Below are 23,032 nucleotides of genomic sequence, written 5' to 3'. Positions count from 1 at the left end.
GCCCCATGGAGAGCAATATGCTTGATAATTGCAGTTCATTAAAGATGCACTGTGTGAGACAGACTGAGAACATGTCCTCCACTGTGGGGGGCCCAGGAGACACGGCCAGCACAGCTCTCTGCCCAAGACATGAGCGGCACAACACAGCACATTGCAGACAGGCTTAATATAACAGGCTCACATTTACCACCTTGGCCGTACACAGTCCAGTTTGTCTGCCATAACAACAGATGTATAGCTGCACATATGCCTCTTTAAACACAATAGGCTGTGGGTCTGTTGTTATGTACAGTTTTATTTACAACTGAAAAACTCAGCAATTAAATAAACTTATGCACATATTTCTGTTTGGTATAATGCATAAATTGTGTATGTACTATTGATTGCCATATATACATTAATGGCTTGCTCCATCAACATAACAACATTGACATAATTCTAAATGGTAGCACATTGTTTAAGTTTTACTATGTATAAACATATGTTCTGTTACACTGTACATTAATTAACAGTCCAGAAGGCAGATATTTAAATATCAATATTTACATTCATGCATCCTTCATTTCTCTCATATAGGTACATGGTGGGGTATACTGTTAGCTCATATCTGTGCATGTTTAGATGCAAGCATGTGTTTTTCCAAATTTCCACAGTTTAGCCAATATCTATACTTAACTGACAGCCACAGAGTACAGCCCACTCTCACTGAGTACACTCATCTGCATGCACACACACACATACAGACACACACAGAGACACACATACAGACACACACACACACACACATACAGACACACACACAGACACACGCACACAGACACACACACACAATCTCACTTTCTCTCATACACTTACTCACTCTCTCTCTCTTTATCTCTTTCTCTCTCTCTCTCTCTCTCTCTCTCTCTCTCTCTCTCTCTCTCTCTCTCTCTCTCTCTCTCTCACTCACGCACACGTACACACACACATGAATGCACTCATGCACGAACACACACAGCTTTAATGTATAAAAGCAGAGCAGCGTTGAGTGATGCTCCAGTTCAGTTCAGTTGTGTTTTTCCAGCGGGGATGTGGAGGATGCCTGTGACAGCACAGACACAAAGTCACACACATCTCTGCTGAGGCCATGCTCTGTGCAACCTGATCTCTGGCTATTGGCTAAGTCGCCTGTCTCTCACCAGTCACAAGGTCAGGCCTGGGCTCATGTCCCCAGTTTCTATAGCGATGGGCTAAGCCCCTCTTGACAGATCGATAAAATGAAGATTGTCAAATCCAAACAAAGCTTGACTGAAGGCATCTAACTGACCCCAAGACTCTGAAACAACAAGATTGAACCAAAAGACTTGTGGTAGCAGGTTTAACTTGTAGGGGAGGCTTGCGTTGAGATAACAAATCAAGAACGGGGACTGGCATATGATGCAGCACATTAATAATGTTTGGAAAACACACATTCACATAGCACATTAGAGACCCCTGACTTTTTTAGCAGAAATCTCAGGGAAACAGAGAAAAGCATATCAAACACCCAGAGACAAAACAACTGGTACCAAAACTCAAGCGTGTTTTCTGCATCAGTGTCTCAACAAACTGACAGCAGGCTTAAAGCATCGGAGCATCACAAATGGATTATATGGTTTATAAATTATTCACTTAAAAAACATAGCTATTGAGAAATAAAATGAGTTCATCAAGATGTTCAAGATTTGTAAAGATGTGAGTAACTTACAAGACATTTTTTCTTCTCTTAAGTAGAAAAATAAATTCAAAGGTAGATAAATAAGTAAATAAATTGAGCAAATAATTCCATGAATGACTGAAGTATATTACATTGAGCCTAAGTCTTCGGTGGCATTTTTGGCATGGTAAAATAACCAGAATGTCCCATGTTGATGTCGCTGCTCCTCTTTCTTTTTTTTTTATATATGGATTTCTTTAAATTGCATAGTCAGATGAATCCACATCTTAGAGCCGACAGGAACATCATGCCTCTCACAAAGCATCTGTCTCAAAAATGCAGAACAAAAGATGGACAGTGTGGGGATTGGAATATAAAAAAATGTTGCATTCTCTGTAAAAACTGCATGCATGTTATTTATTTTGTGTGATGGGTTTGTCCTGTCTGCTGTATTGTCTGTTGTTCCATTGCAGATGTCAACAGTGTGTGAGGTCTGGATCTGCGGCAGACTGGCAGACGGTCCCTCTCCAGCCAGCAGCCAACCAGCCTGTCAGCAACACTTGCTGTTACTAAGAGCATAATGTTCAGCCTGCTGTGCCACTTTCAACACCATGGGGGTTTGTGGATTTCTCTCTCTGTCCTTTCCGGCTTTCTTTTTTTCTTTTTTTCTTTTACCTTCCATCTTTTACAGCTTCTCTTGAGCTGAATGGTGTCTTCAGTCCAGGCAACATGCCAAGCAAAAAGGGAAGGTTTACCTATTCGAAAACCTTGGATAAAACCCTGTTGCATTCTGGGTGAGAAGGGATCGTTGTATTTGGGGTTACGGTGAGAGATGGTATGATGATGTCACTTCCTGCGTCCACCAGGAGACAGTCTATACCACAGTGTTGTTCGTACCCATGGCCTTCTTGTTACGGATGCTCATGGCATATTCCCCACGACTTGTCCCGTTCTCTTCTTTTCGTAGTGGTTTCCTGCGAATAAACATTTTCATAAAGTAAAGTAAATTTCGTTCACAAGATAGTTACATTTGTCCTCATTAAACAGAGTTTCTTGACTGTTACCCTTTAGGCTGATTTGATTTCTTGGGCTTCTCTGGATGGACACGATGGTCTGAGTGATCCTTTCTAATAAGTTCAATGTTCAAAGTTCACTTTTGCAAGGAGCAGAAACAACACAAGGGATGAGGCAATTACCTACTCTGACTGGCTAACACAATATTTCCTCTAAGTAATGAGTATGTGTGTGGCTGTCAAAATAACTTTGGAATACCATCAATACATAATCTCCTCTCAACACAGGTTTGCGCTGTAGTACTCTGTCCTTTCTATGAGGACGTCCTGGTGCAAAATAAAGCCGCAACACATGATCCCCTTGCTGCTACTGGCCTGTGAAGAGCAGTATCATTCAATGCAGCCCTTTTCATGCACTCCTCGGTGCCTTTGTGGTTATTATATTTGTCCAGTGTACTGTGGCTTCTGCACCGACCCCCTCAGCTGCTCTCTCCTTGGGCTTATGTAACTCAGAGACAGATCTGAATACAGTTAGTACAGTCATTGTTCCACTCAACACTGTACTATGCCTTCATTGCCACAGAGGACCCTTGAGCGACATCTTAGCTCAGAGTCTCCTTTCCTCTGAAAGCCCCGGCTGGCCAGTCCAACTTTAACAATCAGTCATTCCCAGTCCAGTCTTTTTCCCTTGTCGGGCATCGTGCGGCGAGGGAATCCTTACGGGGTGAAATGAGCTCATATTCAACCTCATGCAATCTAATATAATAACCCTGCAAGAAAACCTTTTTTTTTTTAAAAGTTTAAAACATTTAGAGAGATGAAGATATTTTATTTTTTACTTTAAAAAAAACACATACACACATAATCTTTCTCGGTCAAATGAAAAGTTGAAAAGACAGAAAACAATCAAATTAGTTGTTGCTCAATTCAATACACTCACAGATTTCTGGTCTGATTTGACCAGTAGCTTCAGGCAGCTTATGTTTTCTGACTTTGGTCATATGTGTAACTGAAATTACTGCGTTAGTACTCTTTGCCACCTGTGCTTCTGTTCACTGCATTTTAACATATGCCGTTGTGCTCATATATTAAGTTATATTCTTTCTGTTATTATTATTATGTCCATGGACTCAAAACTTTACCTTTGAGTTAAGTTAATAGCTTTGACAGGATGTCAGTAAAAATGTGCCGTGCCTCATGAGCTTCATAATTGTAGCATGTATTGTGCTTCACACTTTGGATTGCATGAAAGGTAATGTCCCCATGTGTCAAATAAAGCTTCAATTTCTGTTATGTAAAATGTGTTTTGGTGACATTTCCTCAAATATATAATGCGATTGATAGTCTAGTAGTCTAGTAAATGTGTATTTTTCATGCATATGCTCAATTTGCTCATTTCCTCGGCTGTCAACTCAATTTGTCTACTTTATTTTTTCGTTGCTCCCTTAAACATTAGCCAATCTGATTCTGCCACACCTGTTATTCAACCATCTTGTTGCTGTCAGGTATTAAAACAGTTCCTGTCTTGGCTGTTTTTCAGCTGTCATTTCAGCGCCGTGAACCACCTCCACCCTTCCACCTCCCGGGTTTCAGATACTTTCATCTGTCAAAAAAGTCACTCTCCAAGTCTTCAGCTCGCTCTCTATCACAACGGGGTTTCCATAATAAACAATCTCAATATGCCACCGCTGTCATTTTTATTTATGATCCCAACACAGCTCTAAGGATGTCATTTTTCAATCTGTCAATTGCCAACTTTGGTCCAGACTGAAATATATCAACAAATATATCAACAACATGAAACTTTGCACACATTCATGATCCCCAGAGGATGACTCTATACTTTCTGATCCCCTGACATTTCCTCTTGTGCCACCATTTGTTTGACTTTTTTTGTCTGACGACGTATCTTTTGTGAACATCTTACACTGCATTTAGTCTATAGTTGTTGGGCTTGTTTTGGGGATGCAAGCATGTGGCTCTTGAACAAAGTTATAAACTAAACGTGAGGCAATGACTCAGACTTCCGGTGGGACTCTGTCAGCTGGTAGGGGTCATATGTCTCAGGACACCAGGGATGCATGGCGGCCATATAGGACAGATTCGGCTTGCTGTGTCCCTTGTGGGACCCAGGGAAGCCTCAGAATAGAAACTGTCTAGCCCCAGGGTGGAAACACATTGTGCCGCAGGGGAGGAGATCGGCTGATGCTGCTGCAGCTCAGGGAGTTGGGATAGACCAAAGTATTCTCCAAGAGACAGACGGCCGGGTTTACAGACAGTCTGGGAATTCTTCTACTTGGAACAAAAGGTCAGCGGGGTTGATTTTGTTTATCGTTATACAACCATATTGCAGATAACTAATTTCTTTTTATTTTTAATGTTTTTGACAGATCAGTATTTCATCTGTTATGTTGAAAAAAGGCCGCCTGACACTGGTGATATACAGACTGCTGGATGTACTTCAGCCCTGTTTATTTCTCCCAGGACGTCAGCTCTGCTCAGACTGTGCTCAGACTGACCATGTCGCTTTGGGCCACCACACAGGGCAGAGCAATGGGGACTCAAACCGACCTCTACCCAGGCCTTCAATTATAGATGCCATGCTGTTGACACATGGCAGGTGGCAACACAACATTTCACAGGTTAGATGAATATTTCATATCAAAGCTGTGCAATCACAGCGCACATTCCTGTTTGAAGTTTGGGGAATGGATCATGGTGAAATTGGGACATGTGTTGAGCTGTTTACAATTACTCCAGCCATCTGGAAATTAGAGTAACATGCTATGGTTCAAAGAAAACACATTAAAAAACAGACTGTAAAAATCTGTCACTGGTTTTGATGGTGCTGGTATAGTCATTTTGAAAATAAAACAAAGATTAATTATGTATTAGTAAATATTGGATTTTAAACCACTTTGCCTGACAAGTAGTTTCCTTTTATTATTGTATCTCTGGTTGAGCATTTTGGATATACTTTATGGTCCATGGACAGGAGCAGCTGTGATGTATTATCTGTCTTTGGACAAGCCTCCCAGAGCGGTAAGTGATTGGGAAAAGCATCTAGCTTCATTAGTCAGTTGGTTGGAGTTTTGTTTGTTTTGGCTTCTTGGATGGCTGACAGCCTGGACTGCAGCATCATGTCTTTTGCTTCGGATGGCACAGCAACACTGAAACGCAGCGTGTGTCTGAATCCTCTTCTCTGTGCTTGCACACACCAGCCTCCCTGGTGCTGTGGACTCTGAATAGAATTAGATGGAAGAGTTTTTGCTTTCCAGCCCCTTTGCTTCTGACACATGACTGGCAGACAAAGATTATAAAAAATAACAAAAGGCCAGGAGGGCTGGGACCCGCAGAGCTAGCTCCTCTGCTGTCTGTGGTGCTCAGGCCTTGGCCCTCGGCCAACTGATTTTCATTGGGAAAGCCCGGAGCACTGAGGGGCTGCAAGGGCTATATATAACTGGCTGTGTTATTCTCACTGACAAACCCTGTCTCACACTGTTATTGACTAAGACGCTCAATTACTGCCTTTGCTTGTTTTCGTGGACAACATTTTTTTTCTGTCCTTTTCGCTGTGTCGTTTCCTCAACCTTCCACTCGGCAGCGATGGATGATTAGCGCGCCTGGGATAAATGCTAAGGAATCACATTTTCCCCCTGGACGGCTCTCCTATTGGTTTGTGACTGATGAATGTCTAATGAGGCCGGTCTGGCTGGACCTGTGTATTTTCCCCTTCTCATTGAGAGTGGAGGGTCGCTTGTAGTGGCACAAAGTCTGCAGTCTAGAGCCCACAGAGCTTCAGGACACGACCCGCTTGCATGTATAAAAGATGTGTCCTGCGACTGAATGACTGCGCAAATTAATTCATAAATAATGACTTGGGTTTAAGGCTAGAGCCCATATTGCAACAACACTTTCTTACCACTGCTGCATTAAAAAAGGTGCCCCTTGGCTACACAGGGGGCTGGAGAATTGCCATAATGAATTCCTGAGCCAACCACCCATTACTTCCGCTGCCTGACTTTGCCTATTTGTTGTTTAAAGAAAGGGGAAATAGAGCTCTGCTGAGGAAAGCCATGTCTGGCATGCAGGTTTAATGTAATTCCATAAATATAATAAGGTATGATACTAAATCAATTTAAATACTCGTAAATAAAACATAGAAGTAGATCCCTGATTTACCACACACATCGGTGGCTGTTCTCTCATGGCTGTGTGAGAGTCAATGTTTATGCCATATTTTATAGAGTGTGTAAATATGCCAAGAGGATGTATCTATGTATGTAAAGATGTTGTGCGTTATATGGATGGATGCACACAAGTCGTCTCCTCTGCATGCCTCTCTGTGCATGTGTGCTGCTTTGCACGATGTGCATGTGTGTGTTTGTTAAATGCCTACGAACATGAACATGGATGTCAGAGTGCATGTGTGACACCGTGCTGCCAGAATGTCACACAGAGAATTGGGTCTGGGTTGTGCTGCAGGCTAAAACCTCACGCAGCCTTTTCTCTAATAAGCCAAATGGGGGAAACAGTTCCCGCAGCAACGGCGGCGTCTTGGGATTCCTCTGCTCGCCTCTTGCTTTCACTTTCATGCATCCAGCTGCCGTTTTAGGAAGCTTAAGACACTTATGCAAATTAAAATCAACACAGCATTGTATAGTTGGGCCATCATGCACTTCAATAAATTAATTCATATGACGTTTCTTGGTGACTCAGTGTAGTGGATCGTTCTCAGTGACATTTACAACCATCCCATCATTTAACCTCTGACCTCGGTGTGACCCAGCAGGGTGATGACAGGGTCATCGTTGCTTCCCACACAAAGGCAGGAGAGATAGAGCAGTCTCCCATGGGTCAAATTACACATGACACGTTGAGCAGCCTGTCTGCGACAGTTCCTATTTCAATTTGTCACCACTTAAGAATATTTGAGATACGTGCCAATATGATGTAACTGGAATACTACTAGAACAAAAAAGAGTAAAGGGACACACAACCTCTTGATGGCCTTGTAGCAGATGATGATGGCTGAGAGCAGGAAGACAACTGAGGCACAGCCCACCGTTCCAAGCACCACAATGTCCATCTCCATCCACCAAGGCCTCAACAAGGGCACCTTGGGCTCTGCCACTTAGAAAAAGAAGAGAAGAGGGGACAGGAGGAAAGAGATTTGGATACAGAAGTAGAGAATGACAAGAACATTTAACAAAATCGATCCGATTTATTTTACGCTTTGATTGCAGTGCTCATCTCTTTGGAGACAGAACAAACTTGAGTCATTTGTTCCTCAGTGATTGCATCATACAGCAACATGAAAGTTATTGTCTTCCCTGTTGTGTGTCCTCAGCTGTTCTGTAGGTCTTAGGTTCAACGTTCAAAGATATCCAACCCGACACAATGAATCATTTAAGATCCCGTCAGCCTTCCTTACACCAGCACTCTTGTCCACACCAATCACTGTTGCAGGAACCTCCTGCTCTTTCCACATTAGATTTGTGGTGTAAGACCACTCACCAGGAATGTTGTGTAACATTGTGTGCATCAGCAACTTTGTGTTTGTAATGAACAACTTCTCCCTTCTCTTTCTGCAGCTTTTGATACTGTTATACCATCTAATAATCTGTTTTGTCATGTGTATATCTATCTATCTATCTATCTATCTATCTATCTATCTATCTATCTATCTATCTATCTATCTATCTATCTATCTATCTATCTATCTATCTATCTATCTATCTATCTATCTATCTATCTATCTATCTATCTATCTATCTATCTATCTATCTATCCATCCATCCATCCATCCATCCATCCATCCATCCATCCATCCATCCATCCATCCATCCATCCATCCATCCATCCATCCATCCATCTATCTATCTATGAATACCAGTTTGTTCCAGTCGTGTGTCCCTGAGAAAATACACTGGGCTGTATCTGTCATAACAAACTCAAAGCTCCTGCATTTACAGTTATTCTGTTATGAATGAGAGGAAGGGTTTACACCATAGCAACAAATACTCCTTAGTAATGCTGTGGACTATCTCCCAACACAGCACATTTATACGGAGCAAATAACAAGACACGGCTCTCCCCGATACAGCAGACCACGTCATAAGTCACTATGAATTTAAAAGCTCCTCTCAGCTAAAGTTCCATTTTAATCCTGCGTTTTGTCAACGGCTGTAGGATTTAATTCAGTCAGTGGTAAGGATCTACTTCATTGTGGTGAAGCATACTCCTTTGAAAGACTTCGGAAACCATTTTTAGCACATACAGACTTATTTAACAGTGCCAATTTTCTCCTTTTATATACTTTTAGCAGATAGATAAGGTCTCAGTCATTGTCCCAGATTTTCATGTTTGCTATGCATATTCATTGCATTTTATAGACTACAGTTTAAAGCAATATTTCAGCTCTAATCGTTTTGCAAATTGGGCTACTGAAGGAATAGGAAGATAATTATGCGCCTGTATGGATTAAATTGAGAACTGAAGAAAAAAACTTCTTTGAAATGAATTATTCATGGTGTCTCCACCCTCCGCAAACATTTCCGTGTAAAGTTGAAAAGGAATAAAAATTGGCCTGCTTATCATGTTTATCGTGACACACTACTGTTTATGGATGAGTTCAGAACTCCACTCGTGCGTTGGCTGTAATTGGGCATTCAAACCCCCACCAAAGCTTACAGTCAGATGGTCCTGACAGCATTCATGCAGTGCCCAACATTTACAGAATAACTCTCGATAGGTAGCTCACACAGTGTGTTAGGGGGGGAAATAAAGTCCATTTAAATTGACCAGACAGAACGAAATCATTTCAAGTGATTGATTAACGTCTTTACACTGCTGCCTGTTGAGACTTTGATGATTTAGTGTTCCTCCATACTCATAATATTAAGGGCTCAGGGTGAGTAATTCTAAAGAGTCACAGTAATAGCTCAGAACGGCTGCATCATCAGAAACGCCTGTCCCATATTTCAGTGCACTGTTCATTAAGGTGCATGAGACTACTTACAAATCATTGCAACTTTCAGTGAGCGGGCTGGTGAAATATGTTTGCCTATCTGTCAATGGATTTACCATCTCAGAGGGAGGAAAAACTGTTGCAACAGGCAGCAGATCTTCACAGATAGACATGTTTGTTGTAGACAATTACTATAACACAAAACACTTACACACACCCTAATTGCCGCCAGCTCAACTTCAAAACAAAGCTAAAACTACTGGGCTGGTTCATTAGCTTCTTATCTCTCTCAAATTAAAGCTAATTTAATTAACTCATCTGTGTTTTAATCAGGGGTCCTCCGGGGGAAACCCTACCACTGAACCATTGAGCTTGGCAGCCCAGCAGGCATGGATTTCACAAGCAGCTGGGTACTCCCCAAGGTCAGACCCGGCATAAATTAGTCCTGTGTTCAGCTGTCAACATCCTGCTGGCTCTATCACATGCACAGAGGCACACTTGCAAAACAGTGCCCATGCACGGTCGCTCACACAGTAATCTCAGGGGGTTGATAGTACATTTTCTTTTGAGCATAAAAGGAAATGCTCCACGTCAAAACAGTTTCTTCAGACTAGCCAGTTGCTCGACACCTGTGTTTGGCGAGGAGTGAGATCCAACTGTGAAGTGAGAGCAAACTGAGAGAGTGAGACAGACAGACTTGCAGCGAGACAGGTGAGAAAACTGGGAGTGTGAACTGGGAGTCTTACCTGTGGTGCCCAGTAGCCGTGGGGGAGGCGGTGGAGGCGGTGGAGGGGGAAGGGGAGGGTATCTTCTACAGGGGCATGCCAGCTGGCACTGTTCACTAACTTTCTCCGCCACAGTCTGTGAGCATGACCTCTGGAGTTCTCCCTTATGGTGAAGGAGAAAGAGAGAGAGAGACATTGAAATGACTGAGGCGCTGTCCTTCAGTGCATTACTCACAAGTGCCATCAGCACAACACTGTACAGCACAAATGGAGATGCTTGAACACTCAGCAGCCTCTTGGTTAGCAGCCCTGTGGATATCCTCTCAGCATTCTTTTCGTGATCACAGACAGCTACAGTGTTGTTGTCACCGGGGCTGCTGTGTATGTAGTACATGCAGAATAGTATCACGTCTATGGCTGCAGCCCGCTCCCTGTAAGAAACCACCCACCAACAGAGTGGGCAGCAGGCTGCCCCGAGGAGTGTGCGTGGGTGGACTTGGAAACTCAAGCAGATCACATTACACATGAACCCTGGCAACACTGCGTGCGTGTGAACATCAGCTCACCACTATCTGTAGGCAGCAGCATGGGGCAGAGGTTAGCATACTCATCACTAACATATGCCTGCTGCAGGGATCCTGGTGGGATAACTAAATATTGTTATCATAAAAACACAGTTGGCCACTCCATGCTACCACTACAAGAGAGCTGAGCTGTCTGTGTGTGTGTGTGTGTGTGTGTGTGTGTGTGTGCGTGTGTGTGTGTGTGTGTGTGTGTGTGTGTGTGTGTGTGTGTGTGTGTGTGTGTGTGTGTGTGTGTGGCTATATTTCTCATGCCTTACTAAAAACTCTACATATGCATGCTAGTCAGTATTTCTTAAAAACATCTTGTGTAAAAACACAAGCAATGCTTTGCATATTATTTGTAACATATTGGGTGCATAAGTTACTTGAAAACAGTTGCACAGTTTTTATCCATCAGCATATCAAACTCCTCTTACATTAGTGTAACATCTTCTCATGCGTAAATTGACAAGTGGCGCGCATGAACAGGGTCCTTACCTGGCATGAGAGTAAAAACAGTGAAAGAAGGCAATGACCGAAGAAAAAAGGCCAAAAACTTAAAGTAAATGGCATTAGATCTTGGACCAGCATTCCTCTTGCGCTGTTCTCGAAGATACTAGGCAGCGATTCCAACAAACGAATGCAGTATACATAAGCTTGAACTGTTTGGGAAATAACCATCCACCCTGTCCAGTTCAGCGGCGATATCTGTGACAAGCGTCTCCAGAAATAGTTTATGCCACAATCATGTTCCTCTTGAAATCCCGTTATCGATAGCATAGGACAGGCGAGCCGGTGGAATGAGTAGCAAATCTCGAAAATTCACATCTCGAAAGTAGTTTTTTTCTTATTGGCACTCAGATAGCGACCTGAATCACGCCGGTACTCCGTGCAATGTGAGGGCGGTGGATGGCCCGTACCTTACATCCCTCCTCGGCTGCAAGCATGAGTGCAAATGGGCCACTCAAGCCATCGAAGTTGAAGAAAAAAAATAAACGAACAGAGAGAGAGATCCTCAGTAATATCGTGCGGCAGGATTCCTCACAATAGGATCACACATCCCGTCAAGTTATCTAGGCTGAATACTGTATGGGCGAGTCCGGAGGGCAGAGCCGAGGGTTAAACTGATGCAACCCCCTCTGTGCCAAAATACAGCGGGCTGTTTTATACGGGAGCATCACCACCGCGCACTTGATGCAGCGCTCACATCAGCTCATCCTGACAGCGTGTGCTCAAACAAATTCACCCTCCGCTTCTCAAAAGTCCCCCCACCCCTCCTTAAAAAACACACAGACACGCACACACACAGAGAGAGAGAGGGAAGGTGGTAACGTAGGCGTCGTTAATGTCAGCTGTTGTTTGTTTGTGTTTTTCTTTGCTTGTTTATATTTGTGTGTAATTTTTTTATAGTGGTCCAGGCAGAAAGTATAGCTCTCGATGTGTGGAGGCGAGTCCGTGAAGGATGACGCGTACTAGAGCGAATTAAAGTGAAGTGGAGAGAGAGAGAGAGAGAGAGAGAGAGAGAGAGAGAGAGAGAGAGAGAGAGAGAGAGAGAGAGAGAGAGAGAGAGAGAGAGAGAGTGCGAGACGCCTACCTACTGAAAACACTGCCGTACCCATGTTTGATGTGCTGTGTGCCTGCTAGAGCACTCTGTGGTCCAGTTTCCCAAAAGTAGGCTGAGATAGGCTAAACAATACTGATGTAACCTGGCATTCACTGCTAACGTGCAACTGCAAAGACATCTTTTATTAGATGTTTAATTTTGTTTACCGACCATCTTTTTTTTTTTTTTTTACTTTCCGCCCACCACCATATTAACATCTTTTACAAGAGGTGATGCTATAGGCCAGAGTGCAAAGAAGCTGTATAGTTTATTTAGAGCAGAGTTGCATAATATTGTTGGTGGTCTTCACAAGGCACAGTTATGAAATTACCCCATAGCCCCTAGCCATGTACATGGTACCAGGGAGTCAACGTGACATTCACAGTTTATTGAATTTACTTTAACAGATAAATGACAGTGGGAATTACAACCTTGTTGCTCATCTTAGTGATATTTATGAGGAAAGCAATAAAGAAGAATAGTTTTTGAAATAAATATTTAAAGACACCATAATATTTTACGTCACTTTTATGAAAGACAGTCCTTCAAATGGGAGAATTGTCATCTTGTATAACAGTTATTTGAATATATTTGTGTTTTGGACTGTTAATTGGACAAACCAAGAAATGTTGGATTAAGAAAATAGTGGGTTGTTTTTTTTATTTCTTCCTGACATTTTATTCATTTTGTTCATCAATTCTTAAAATAGTTGCAGCCCCACACCGTTTACTTTTCCTTCAGTATACACTACAGGGATCAGTGTTGCTGCCGCAGCACTGACCCTTAAACTGTTAAAACCCCTTTGTCTTGCTAAGGCGTTGTTTGCAGGTTTGTCCGCTCAGTACACCAACAGGCCTGTATCTCCTTTTCATTGCTTACTCATGTTTCATGAATCCACAATCAATTGCTTTACTCACATTACTTCTGTTGGAAAGCATTGCTTGTGGTTTAAATAACACAAGTGACAGCCAATTGTGTCACAGTCTGCTTATTCCAAACAACACAAGCAGCATCTAAGCCAACTAAACAACTTTGGATTGAAATCAATGGGCTCAGCATCTAGCCTTACAGTCTTTTGGTCAGCTGAACATTTATCACATCTCTTGCCTATGAAAAAGCTTTTCACCGACAGTAATGGGGTGAGCTAATGCACAAGAGCTGCAGATGACTTTTAGAGTGGAAAATCCACATCTGCTGCTGAACTGCATTGCCAGACAATGCAGGGATTTTACAGAGTTTTTGAAGTACAGAGCAAGCCTGGATTTGGCGTATAGTGTGCCTGGCGGTTCAGCTCGTCCATCCTCTCCTATGGTCTGTCCCACTATCGATTATCTGACAAGAGGAAAGAACTACATCCTCCTGGTTCCTTCCTGCTGCCTCACCGGCTTCCAACTAGCAGCAATCTGCCACAACATACATCACAGCCCTTTTAAACTCCGATAGGAAGACCTCTTTATACAATTACTGTGGTCTTTCAGTGTTATTATTCTTGCTGCAATACTTAATCAGCATCTCTGCAGGACAAACAGAGCGCAGACATAGTACTCGCATCAAACAAAAAGAAATTTGCATATCCATATCCATTTAAGGAGTCATAATGTTCACAGCAAATTAACTCCACTGCATTTATGTTTACTCTGTGTGTTTCTCCTTTATTGTAACAGCACGGCTTGGCTGTATCATTGTGGAGGTAGATTGCCATCTAGTGGGGAAGTCTGGTAACACATGTGATTTCGGCGCTCTCTTAATATCTTAACAGTGAAGACCAGTGAAGACAAAGTAAGTAGTGAAACACCTTTTCACTGCTTTCTGTATCCACAAAAGGACAACAAGTGCACTATTGTCAGAATTTGGAAATGTTGTATTTCTGGATTTTTGTTATTCTCAAGTGTTATTGAAATTATATTTATTGTAAACTCATCTGAATTGTTTTATCAGCAGATATATTTTTGTCACTTTCTCACAATTCAAATATGTATTTACAAAAGTAAAAAAGAAAGCACAGTGCATAATTGGAGTCCCCAAACACTCCCTGGGTGCAACATTTTCTCAGTGGCAGTTTGCATGTGCTCCCAAGATATGCAAGTAAAGCATATCTTGGGAGCATGCAGCAGTTAAAGTGACACTTTGACTTGTATGTTATGTTGGTTTCACTGAATATTGTCATTTGGCTAAGTGTTTTTCTGAAGTCCCACAAATCATCTCAATCCTACTTATATAAGTATTTTAAAAACTCTACAAACATTTCGTCCACCTGTCTTGGCACAAGGACAGTGTGACATTGTGGTATTTGTGGATGCCACTATGCTTCCTCTTTCTCTTTCTTCCTCACTTCAAAATCCCAGGAGTGGGGTGACAGGCCATGGGAGGGGAGCCCCATTGTTAATTGGCCTTTTCAGATGAACAGAGAGGTGAAGGGAAGAAGAACGGAGGAGGACAATAGGGTCTCATTGCCTCTCCAGAACAAGAGGGATGCACTGCCTAAAAAGATAGACCAGTCAGAGCACATATAGACCTGCAGAGCTCTCCTCAGACAACCCCAAACTGAGTGAATGAGGCAATCAATCATTCTGGCTGCAGCTCCCTCGGAATAAATGGCCTGTAGCCTCGATGTAGACTGCAGCATGTTTTCAAAAACGATCTGTCCTGGTGCTGGAGTGGTTCAGATAATGCTTTCAGGGTACTATAGTGCACAAGCATGAGGTGTTACTTACCAGACAAACAGTTTCCTCACATCTCATTCCACTGCTGCTGCGGTTTAATGGAACGATAGGTACTCTGTTTTCACTTCAATAAGGGGATGAAGCTCAATTAGCATTTCACAAGTCCCCCTTTCCTCCTCCATTGCAACCTTCCCTGCGGAGCTCATGCTTTCTCTGGGGATTGTCCTGTTTTGGGCCCTTGTTGCCGTTGGCAGGGTGACAGTATTCGAGTGTGCAAACTTGTGCTATTGTCCACGGGCCAGAGGGAGCCATGGAGACCCCATAATATGACACAGGAAAATGTTTGCTGATGGCAATTCTATGGGCTTTGTCCGACTCTTTCTCCTTCATGACGACTCGATTTAAGTCTCTAAATGTTTGACTACAAATGCAGGAGTGCTATCCAGCTCCTTTCCCTTTGTCCCGCGAGGTTTGAATGAGTAATTCAGCCTTTGTGTCGCTCGATTGAGGGGGCAAACAGAAAGACAAGATTCTTGAGCGTTCAAGCCCCTTTCCATGGTTATGCACTCTTTAGATCCCCCCCTCACCAAATCCTACAGCTGACATCACTCTTGGGGAGGGTATGAGGGGCATCTATGTGTAGGACTCAACTCTAACCGCCCCAGAATAAAGTTAGAATGCTTGCCTATTTCAGCTAAACTTGCGCTCATTTTTGCTCATGCACACTCTGGCTTTTTTGGAGATGTTTGGTCGACGCGCGGAAATCACCGTGCAGGAGAAATATCGCATCCCCTCAGCGGCTTTTTTTAAGGTCTCCATGACAACAATTTGCAATGGTGAAGAATTTGATACCAGGGCGCTTGGAGGCTGATTGGGTGCATTGTGAGGGGTCTGGGGTCGCTGATTGGTTCAAGGAAAGCACCACAACTACAAGGAGTTTATATTCATTCAACTTGTTGAAGTGCTCAGCCTGGAGGGAAGTCTGTGCCTGGACTGTGTCTTGGAGTGAGTCTGCAGCATCCAGCAGTGGTGAGTAAAGGGTTATTATTACTCAACTGAGACCCGTCACATTCAGTTTCAAGATGGTTGCAGAATTATTTCAAAAGAGAAATGTTGCAATTACTCAAATCCTAAATTGTTTCTTTCTGATTTCCCTTTAGATCTTCATGGGGGACTACAAGCTCCAACATGGACTGATTTGATCAAAGTCTTTGTAAATATGGCGAACGCAGACAGTGAAGTCAAGACGTTGCTAAATTTTGTAAATTTGGCCTCCAGCGATATCAAAGCGGCTTTGGACAAGTCAGCTCCGTGCAGACGCTCCGTGGACCACAGGAAATATCTGCAGAAACAACTCAAGCGGTTCTCTCAGAAGTACTCCAGAGTCCCGAGATGCCACACGCACAGGTCTGCTGAGTATGGCTGCGCCAAGCCGGTGGGGACTGTCCACCAGAATGTGAAGGTCACAGAGAAGGCCGGTTCGGATGCGCAATGTGCGGAGAATGTGGGGAGCGCCGTTAAGCAGGTACCTATGAGGAAACGCCAACTACCAGCCTCATTTTGGGAGGAACCTAAGTTGACCCCAACTAAGCGGGAGCACTCACATTTGGGAATAAAAAGGAACCATAATACCGGCACCTCTGAGGGCAGTGAAAATGAAAAGTGGAAAAGGAGTTACGATAAGGATGATACAAAGGCCACTCTGTCGACGTCCAGTCGACGCAGCTCTGCGGATAAAGAGACGCTGAAATTGGACCTGAGCACTCACCACTGTGTGAATGTGTGCGGCTGCTGCCCCTTCCAGTACCACGGACACCAGGTCCTCCACAGTCACATTGTTGTCCCACATCCGCCGCTGGGACTGTGGAGTAAAGCAGCAGAGACAGAGAGACCTGAGCATCCGTATGGACAGAAACTCCACACGCACGTTGTGGTCAAACCCATACCGACCAAACCCACCGTCCAGTCGCCAATCTTCAGTGTGTTTGGATTCATTTAATTACCCTACTAATGGAGCAGTCACACAGAAAATGTGTAAATAGGACTAATTATGTTCATGTTGCATTCTACAAAGCCAACTCTGCATCTTTCAACATTTGTACACGAGACACTTCCTCAAGCACTTATTGGAAGCTTAATCTATTTTTATTGTTTAAATCTAAAGGACTAAGTTGCACTTGCAGAATAACGTCTTCATGTGTACTCTCATGCCAGTTTGATGCCTTTCCAAATATCTAAAAATGTGACAGTAAGTTGAAAGGTTTCTACTTTTAGGTTTCTGCAGAGGATGACTGCTCTTTTTTTTCCAGCACCAAAAGGCATGCAAATGAATGAGAACATCCTGTTTTAGTTTTGTCTTTCAACTATGAGAATAGAATGTGAGACATAGAATCCTTTTTTCTTTGTCAAAGTAATGTACGATAGATAGGCACATTTGAAAGAGTGACGTTTATTTTTAAATAAATGATTCAACTTCCTTCGAGATCTCCTTTGGGCATTAGATTATTTTTGCTTTCATTGAGCGTTTCTGTACACTACAAAACACTCTGACAGACAGAATAAAGAAACTTATTGTAACGTTGTACATTTGTTATAAATAGATATTTTACACGAAAATGCATCTACAAATAAAAGACATTCAATGCAGCTTAATAAAGAAACACAAATGGATAAATTTAGTCACATCTATGATGCCTATATTGCTTGAAGTTCAGATTAAAGTCAGTCAGCCATGCTCAGATATCTGATCAGTCTGTCTGGCAGAGGTAGGCTTGTGAGAGATTTCAGTCTGTGTCTCCCCATTTCGGTCCGAATCTTAAATCTGCAAAGGTGCAGCAGTGGACGAGGTGACGCTGTGGACAGGACAAAGAGAAAAGGTCAAGAGGATTCTCGCTTTTATGCTTGTAGACCACATATACGCTGCATGTGCATGTGTGAGGAAGTGAAAGACAGAAAGAGACACATTTGCATGTCAGGATGATAGGATTTTGTCAGATGCTTACATGACTTCCTCTTAACAGCGAGCCATTCTTCTCGGCTGTCCAGCAGTTCAGTGAGCTTGCTGCAAAGCTGAACATGACCAACATGCTCCAGCAGCAAGTCTATGATCGGCCCTGCCCATTTACACATCACGGATGTTGAGACCCACTCACAGAACTGAAAAGGAAAAAAAAAATTAGAAAGAACATTTCAGTTATTATAAAATCCCTGACATTGTTTTTTTTGTGCCTTTTTTCACACCTGTGTTGCTCTCTCTGATGGCTCACTGCAGCTTAAAGGAAGCACGTTGTCATTCTGCGAAACAATTCCATTGCTGCCAACTGTTCTTGTGTGGGATTCTCCTGATGTTGGGTGAGGGGCACAGCCGTATGTACAAGTAAAACAGGAGAGGGCATCACAGCCATTGTCCAAAAGACACTTGAGAAGAAGAAAATTATTCATGCAAAGGGCAACAACAGCGGGGAATGTCGTGGCATAAGAGGGTATTCTGGCGTGGACGTTGGCCTCTCTCTCCAGCAGTAAGGACACAGTGCTGACACAACCTTGCCGTACCGCCATCAGCAGAGGACTAACTGGGTCCAGACTGAGATTAGCGCCAGCGTTCAGTAACACCTCTGCTGTTTCGGTGCTGCCGTTGGCAATTGCAAAATAGAGAGCTGTTGCTCGTCGATCAGCGTACTGGATGGAGTGACTGTCGGCCAGTGTGGCGTTTACGTCTGCACCTGTCTTGAGTAGCACAGCTGCCACAGTGTGTCTGTTGTGCTCTGCTGCGAGGTGGAGGGGGCTGATACAACTGTGGCGCAGCCTGGCTCGACTTGTCACTGAGACAAGCAGGGACACGATTCTGCACACAGAGTGAGGGAAAATAATCGAAATACATGAAGAAAACAAATACAGAGCCGTTTCTAAAACTCTTGTCATGGCCTTATTCATAATAACTACTCTCTTGTACATTAAAACCACATTTCTGTAACAAATATTACATCTTTAGAAATGTTTTCGGTTATAATAATACCTAATTAACAAGTTACTTACTCGTGGTGTCCAAATTGGGCAGCAAGATGCAGCGGCAGCAATCCTGTGTTGGTGGGTTTGTTAGCATCTGCGTTCTTAGTCAACAGCACTGCAACGCTTTCCTTGTGGCCATTTTTACTAGCCTCATGCAGAGCTGTGACCCCATCGCACGTCTGCATGTTCACATCTGCACCTACAGAAAAGCATGGTTCCTTTATAACCTTCATATGTCATAAAAATGAAAAAGAGTCATATTTTATTTTGCAGACAAGTACCTTTTCCAATAAGGTAGCAGAGCGCCCTCGTCTGTCCTCGCTGAGCTGCTACTATGAGCGGTGTGATGCTGTAAGTATTAGGAGGGTTGATTGCAGCCCCGGCTCTTATTAGTATCTCACAGATCTCTGTGTTGTTCCTGGATACAGCCTCATGGAGGGCTGTCCACCCCTGACCACACCGCTGGTTCACAGTGGCCCCATGGGACAGAATGAGACTCACCATGTCCACATTGTCCAACTCACAAGCTGCAGAAACAGACAAGCATTTAGCTGTTATACAGTTATCCATACAGTTTTTCCCCTGATAGTTATGCTTTATACAACACTGCTGTACCTTTGTACAAAGGGGTTTCTTTGTTCTTGCTGCTGATGTCGGGGTCGGCACTTGTCTCCAGAAGGCACTGCACACATGACAAGTGTTCACGAGACACAGCAAGCAGCAGGGCCGTCTGCTCCTGTAAGGTACGTTTGTCTACCGATCCTGGATGGGCTGGTGCAGAACATATTCATATCACACAAACCAGTTGGGTGACTCATTTAGCGTTTTGAGAATGTACAAACACCAAAACACCTCTTTCAATAGATCTGTTTTTTCTTTCCCCATATTGTCACTCTGAGCCCATGCGATTTAAATAAATGCACGACCTTCAATGCTTTCAATTGCATACCCCTCAGTATGGTCTTCAAGCACTCTGTCTGTCCACAGATGGCAGCATCATGCAGAGGTATCCAGCCATCTTTGTTCTCCTTCAGCAGACTGAGAGGAGCGGATGTTGCCAGATCATTTACAGCCTCCACGTCCCCTCTCCTGATGGCAAAGACCACTGGCTCAACATCCCTTAAAAGGAGATAAAAATAACACTTTAATCGTCTCCCACCTAAAAGCAATCAAGTAAATTCTAGCACTGTGTGAGGGCTGTAGTTTTGACGCAACCATGAAATGTTAAATCGTTATCTTTAGGCGATAATGATAAACTATAATATAATAAGCAATTTGAACTGGTCAGAACCGAAATAACGTATTGGCCAAGTATGTTGCACATACAAGTCATTTGGTATAATATGTTACTAATTCAATCAAGATCAAACATGTCCTATTACATTCTACAGCAGGACAAGGAAGACCTCAGTTGAGCAGAAGGACCCCCAACACACACACACACACACACACACACACACACACACACACACACACACACACACACACACACACACACACACACACGCACCGTGTCAAACTGCCCTCCACAACAAAAGACTCACTCCGGCTCTGACGCTGCGTCGCTCTGGCCGCCTCCTCTCCTCCCATCTCCTCGCAGTCGCGACATAACATTATTGCATTTACCTCCAGCATTGCGGAACTGAGATAAGTATTCAGAATAGATAAATTTCGTCATTGCTGACGAGGAGAGATTTCACGGCAGGGTTGCCTCTCACAACGTGGCGGCGGAGCAGCGTGCAGCGCCGAGCGGGGCTCAGCTGTGCAGGCTCAGATTATTTTGGGACGGTACTGTCAGGCGGCAGGCTGACGGGTGTATCCATATATGTCAAGGAGACTCGGACATCCAGAGATAAGACCAACAGCACTGGAGAGAATGCGGCCGAGATGTCTTTCTTTGCACAGAGTTTATTTTATTAACTGGTTCCCACATTAAATTGTACAATAATATAAATCTCAAAGCGGACTTTTGGAAGAATAGGCCCAGTACAGGAGGGGAAGCACAGCGAGGGGTAACAATGAGAAGCCCCTGATTCAGCTGCGCTGTGCTGAGAGGCGGAGAACCCCTTCTTCCCATTTATGAGAGTTGTGCCTTTAAACCCGAGCATGTCATTAGTGTGTATTTGTAGAATGTAAAGTCCATAAAATCCACAAATTCTCAGAAACAGGATTGCTATATGAACGACAATGTTTTTGTTTTTTTCCACGTATTTATAACAATACGTATAGCATTGGCCCTAAGCAAATTGTTCCCCAACCTTTTAAAATGTGGCTGAATAATTTGTCAGGTAAAACTATAACTCCTATAAAAAACATCTGGTTTGTGACAGTTGGGCACAGTTCCATAATTATTAATGTTTTGTTTTTTATGTGAAGCCCCTCTGGCTCGTAATTTACATACTATGTGACTTTGAGGGCGCTGCAGTTTCTCCACAAGAGGGAAGTGTTTTTTCATTGACAGGCCAGGTCTCCTGCAGACGATAAGCGTTTGAGCAGTGCTGTCTTTCTTTTAAATACTTTTATTTGCGTGTGTATTTTCAAAATTAGCTAAAATAATTGATGATAATCATTGAAAATGTTTCGTCACATCTACCTACCTTGTTGCTGTAAACATCAAACGTTAGATTAAACATATTTCTTAATGATATTTTACAAGTTATTTCTTATCCCTTGAACCAGAAATAACAATCAGATAATTTTCTGCCACTTCCCCACCATTTCATTTAGTCACCTGTAAGCCATTGAGCCACATTTATTAAAAAAAATTCCAGAAACACCAGAGTTTGTACTTCAACCATTCAGTACAAATGAAAACGCAAATGTCTTTACTAACCACGTAAAAATGACTGATTTCAATATTTCAAAGGGTTTACTCAGTGATTGTTTTATTATAAGACATGAGCATAGGGAAACCTCATGTGCATAGCACTTAAAAAAAAGGCGAGTTTAAAAGTAATATTGTGTTTCCTCACCTGAACTCGTTTACTGTTGAGTTGGCTGAAGTGTGGAGACTCAGTGAGTACACAGCCAGCCTGTCTTTGATATCGTTGTTGAGTCTCTGAAAAAGAGACCTGGATCTGCTGACTGTGACCATCACAGGAGGAGATGTGTTGTCCAGCCTGAGGACAGAGACATCAAACAGTGTGCTGCTATCTTCTTCATGAACCAGAAATGAGCCTGACGATCCAGACCAACAGAGTCAGAACAATAATAGCAGCAAAGGTGAAAAACGTGCATAAACACACAAACTCTACAGTCACACTGTGTGAATTAGAGACCAAGCTCATTTGACAGAGCTGAAATCTGCACTTGGAGACATCAGAGAGCAGCAGCTCAGGCGATGAGGACAGATGCCTTTTAAGGGCATGTTCGACTGGGTTTGATTTGATTCTGCAGCTGGAGAGGCAACGCTGAGGTAAGGTCGTGTGTAGTGTTACAGATAGTTATGTAGCAGAAAGTCAGCACAAAATAACACATAAAGTTCTATTTAACGTTTGACTCGGCTTAACAGTTATAGAAAACATGTTTGTTTTTTTAACAAAGATAAAACACACACAGAAAGAGGAGAGATTTGGAACCAAGTGTATAGAAATGTCTTAAAATTAGTCTTTAAAGCATAATTCAAGGACAGCAACTCACCGCGTGTCAGTGTTCCTCCTCCTCATTCAAAGTAGAGGTGTTGATCTATCTTTATAACAAGGGAGAAGATATCCTTCTGTTGTATCCGTCAGTGTGAAAATGTGCAGAGAACAAAAACAGCAGATTTCTGTTTAACGATCCATTCTTCAGAAGTATTTGTGAAGAATGCTTCC

General features: G+C 43.0%; 3 protein-coding genes across 4 annotated transcripts; 1 reads left to right on the top strand and 2 right to left on the bottom strand.

Annotated features, from left to right (window-relative positions):
- Positions 1 to 31: 31 nt before the first annotated feature.
- On the bottom strand, positions 32 to 12,346 carry prima1 (proline rich membrane anchor 1). The gene is made up of 4 exons (XM_068580166.1): positions 11,445 to 12,346; positions 10,405 to 10,546; positions 7,689 to 7,821; positions 32 to 2,649 (listed from the first exon to the last, which is right to left on the bottom strand). Exons 1-4 carry the CDS (start codon positions 11,724 to 11,726, stop codon positions 2,550 to 2,552), a joined length of 657 nt encoding a protein of 218 aa, XP_068436267.1. The 5' UTR covers positions 11,727 to 12,346; the 3' UTR covers positions 32 to 2,549.
- Positions 12,347 to 15,889: 3,543 nt separating this feature from the next.
- On the top strand, positions 15,890 to 17,694 carry LOC137787572 (protein FAM181A-like). Its single transcript, XM_068580165.1, has 2 exons — positions 15,890 to 16,241; positions 16,373 to 17,694. The coding sequence occupies exons 1-2, from the start codon at positions 16,046 to 16,048 to the stop codon at positions 17,209 to 17,211; spliced, it is 1,035 nt and encodes a 344-aa protein (XP_068436266.1). The 5' UTR covers positions 15,890 to 16,045; the 3' UTR covers positions 17,212 to 17,694.
- On the bottom strand, positions 17,656 to 22,442 carry LOC137787571 (ankyrin repeat and SOCS box protein 2-like). Of its 2 annotated transcripts, none has more exons than XM_068580163.1 (8): positions 22,193 to 22,442; positions 20,170 to 20,339; positions 19,836 to 19,991; positions 19,502 to 19,747; positions 19,248 to 19,419; positions 18,453 to 19,056; positions 18,215 to 18,368; positions 17,656 to 18,064 (listed from the first exon to the last, which is right to left on the bottom strand). In XM_068580163.1, exons 1-8 carry the CDS (start codon positions 22,312 to 22,314, stop codon positions 17,934 to 17,936), a joined length of 1,755 nt encoding a protein of 584 aa, XP_068436264.1. In that variant the 5' UTR covers positions 22,315 to 22,442; the 3' UTR covers positions 17,656 to 17,933. The 2 variants fall into 2 exon arrangements, with proteins under 2 accessions (XP_068436264.1, XP_068436263.1); XM_068580162.1 differs by lacking the exon at positions 22,193 to 22,442 and adding an exon at positions 20,765 to 20,932.
- Between the last annotated feature and the right edge of the window lie 590 nt (positions 22,443 to 23,032).

The sequence above is a fragment of the Clinocottus analis genome, unplaced genomic scaffold, assembly GCF_023055335.1.
Source record: "Clinocottus analis isolate CAN_PGR_092001 unplaced genomic scaffold, fCliAna1.0.p SCAF_17, whole genome shotgun sequence".
In the NCBI taxonomy this organism is placed as follows: domain Eukaryota; kingdom Metazoa; phylum Chordata; class Actinopteri; order Perciformes; family Cottidae; genus Clinocottus; species Clinocottus analis.
Note: the sequence above shows the minus strand (reverse complement) of the source record. Positions and strands in the feature narration are given on the sequence as shown.

Coding starts and splice junctions, on each gene's coding strand:
- prima1 (XM_068580166.1), bottom strand. CDS start 11,726: ATGCTATCGATAACGGGATTTCAAGAGGAACATGATTGTGGCATAAAC. Junction 7,822..10,404: donor ACGGCTACTGGGCACCACAG/GTAAGACTCCCA, acceptor TCTTTTTCTAAG/TGGCAGAGCCCAAGGTGCCC. Junction 2,650..7,688: donor TGCTACAAGGCCATCAAGAG/GTTGTGTGTCCC, acceptor GTTTATTCGCAG/GAAACCACTACGAAAAGAAG.
- LOC137787572 (XM_068580165.1), top strand. CDS start 16,046: ATGGTGAAGAATTTGATACCAGGGCGCTTGGAGGCTGATTGGGTGCAT. Junction 16,242..16,372: donor GTCTGCAGCATCCAGCAGTG/GTGAGTAAAGGG, acceptor ATTTCCCTTTAG/ATCTTCATGGGGGACTACAA.
- LOC137787571 (XM_068580162.1), bottom strand. CDS start 20,898: ATGACGAAATTTATCTATTCTGAATACTTATCTCAGTTCCGCAATGCT. Junction 19,420..19,501: donor CTGCTACCTTATTGGAAAAG/GTACTTGTCTGC, acceptor GCTTTTCTGTAG/GTGCAGATGTGAACATGCAG. Junction 18,369..18,452: donor CATCAGAGAGAGCAACACAG/GTGTGAAAAAAG, acceptor TTTCCTTTTCAG/TTCTGTGAGTGGGTCTCAAC.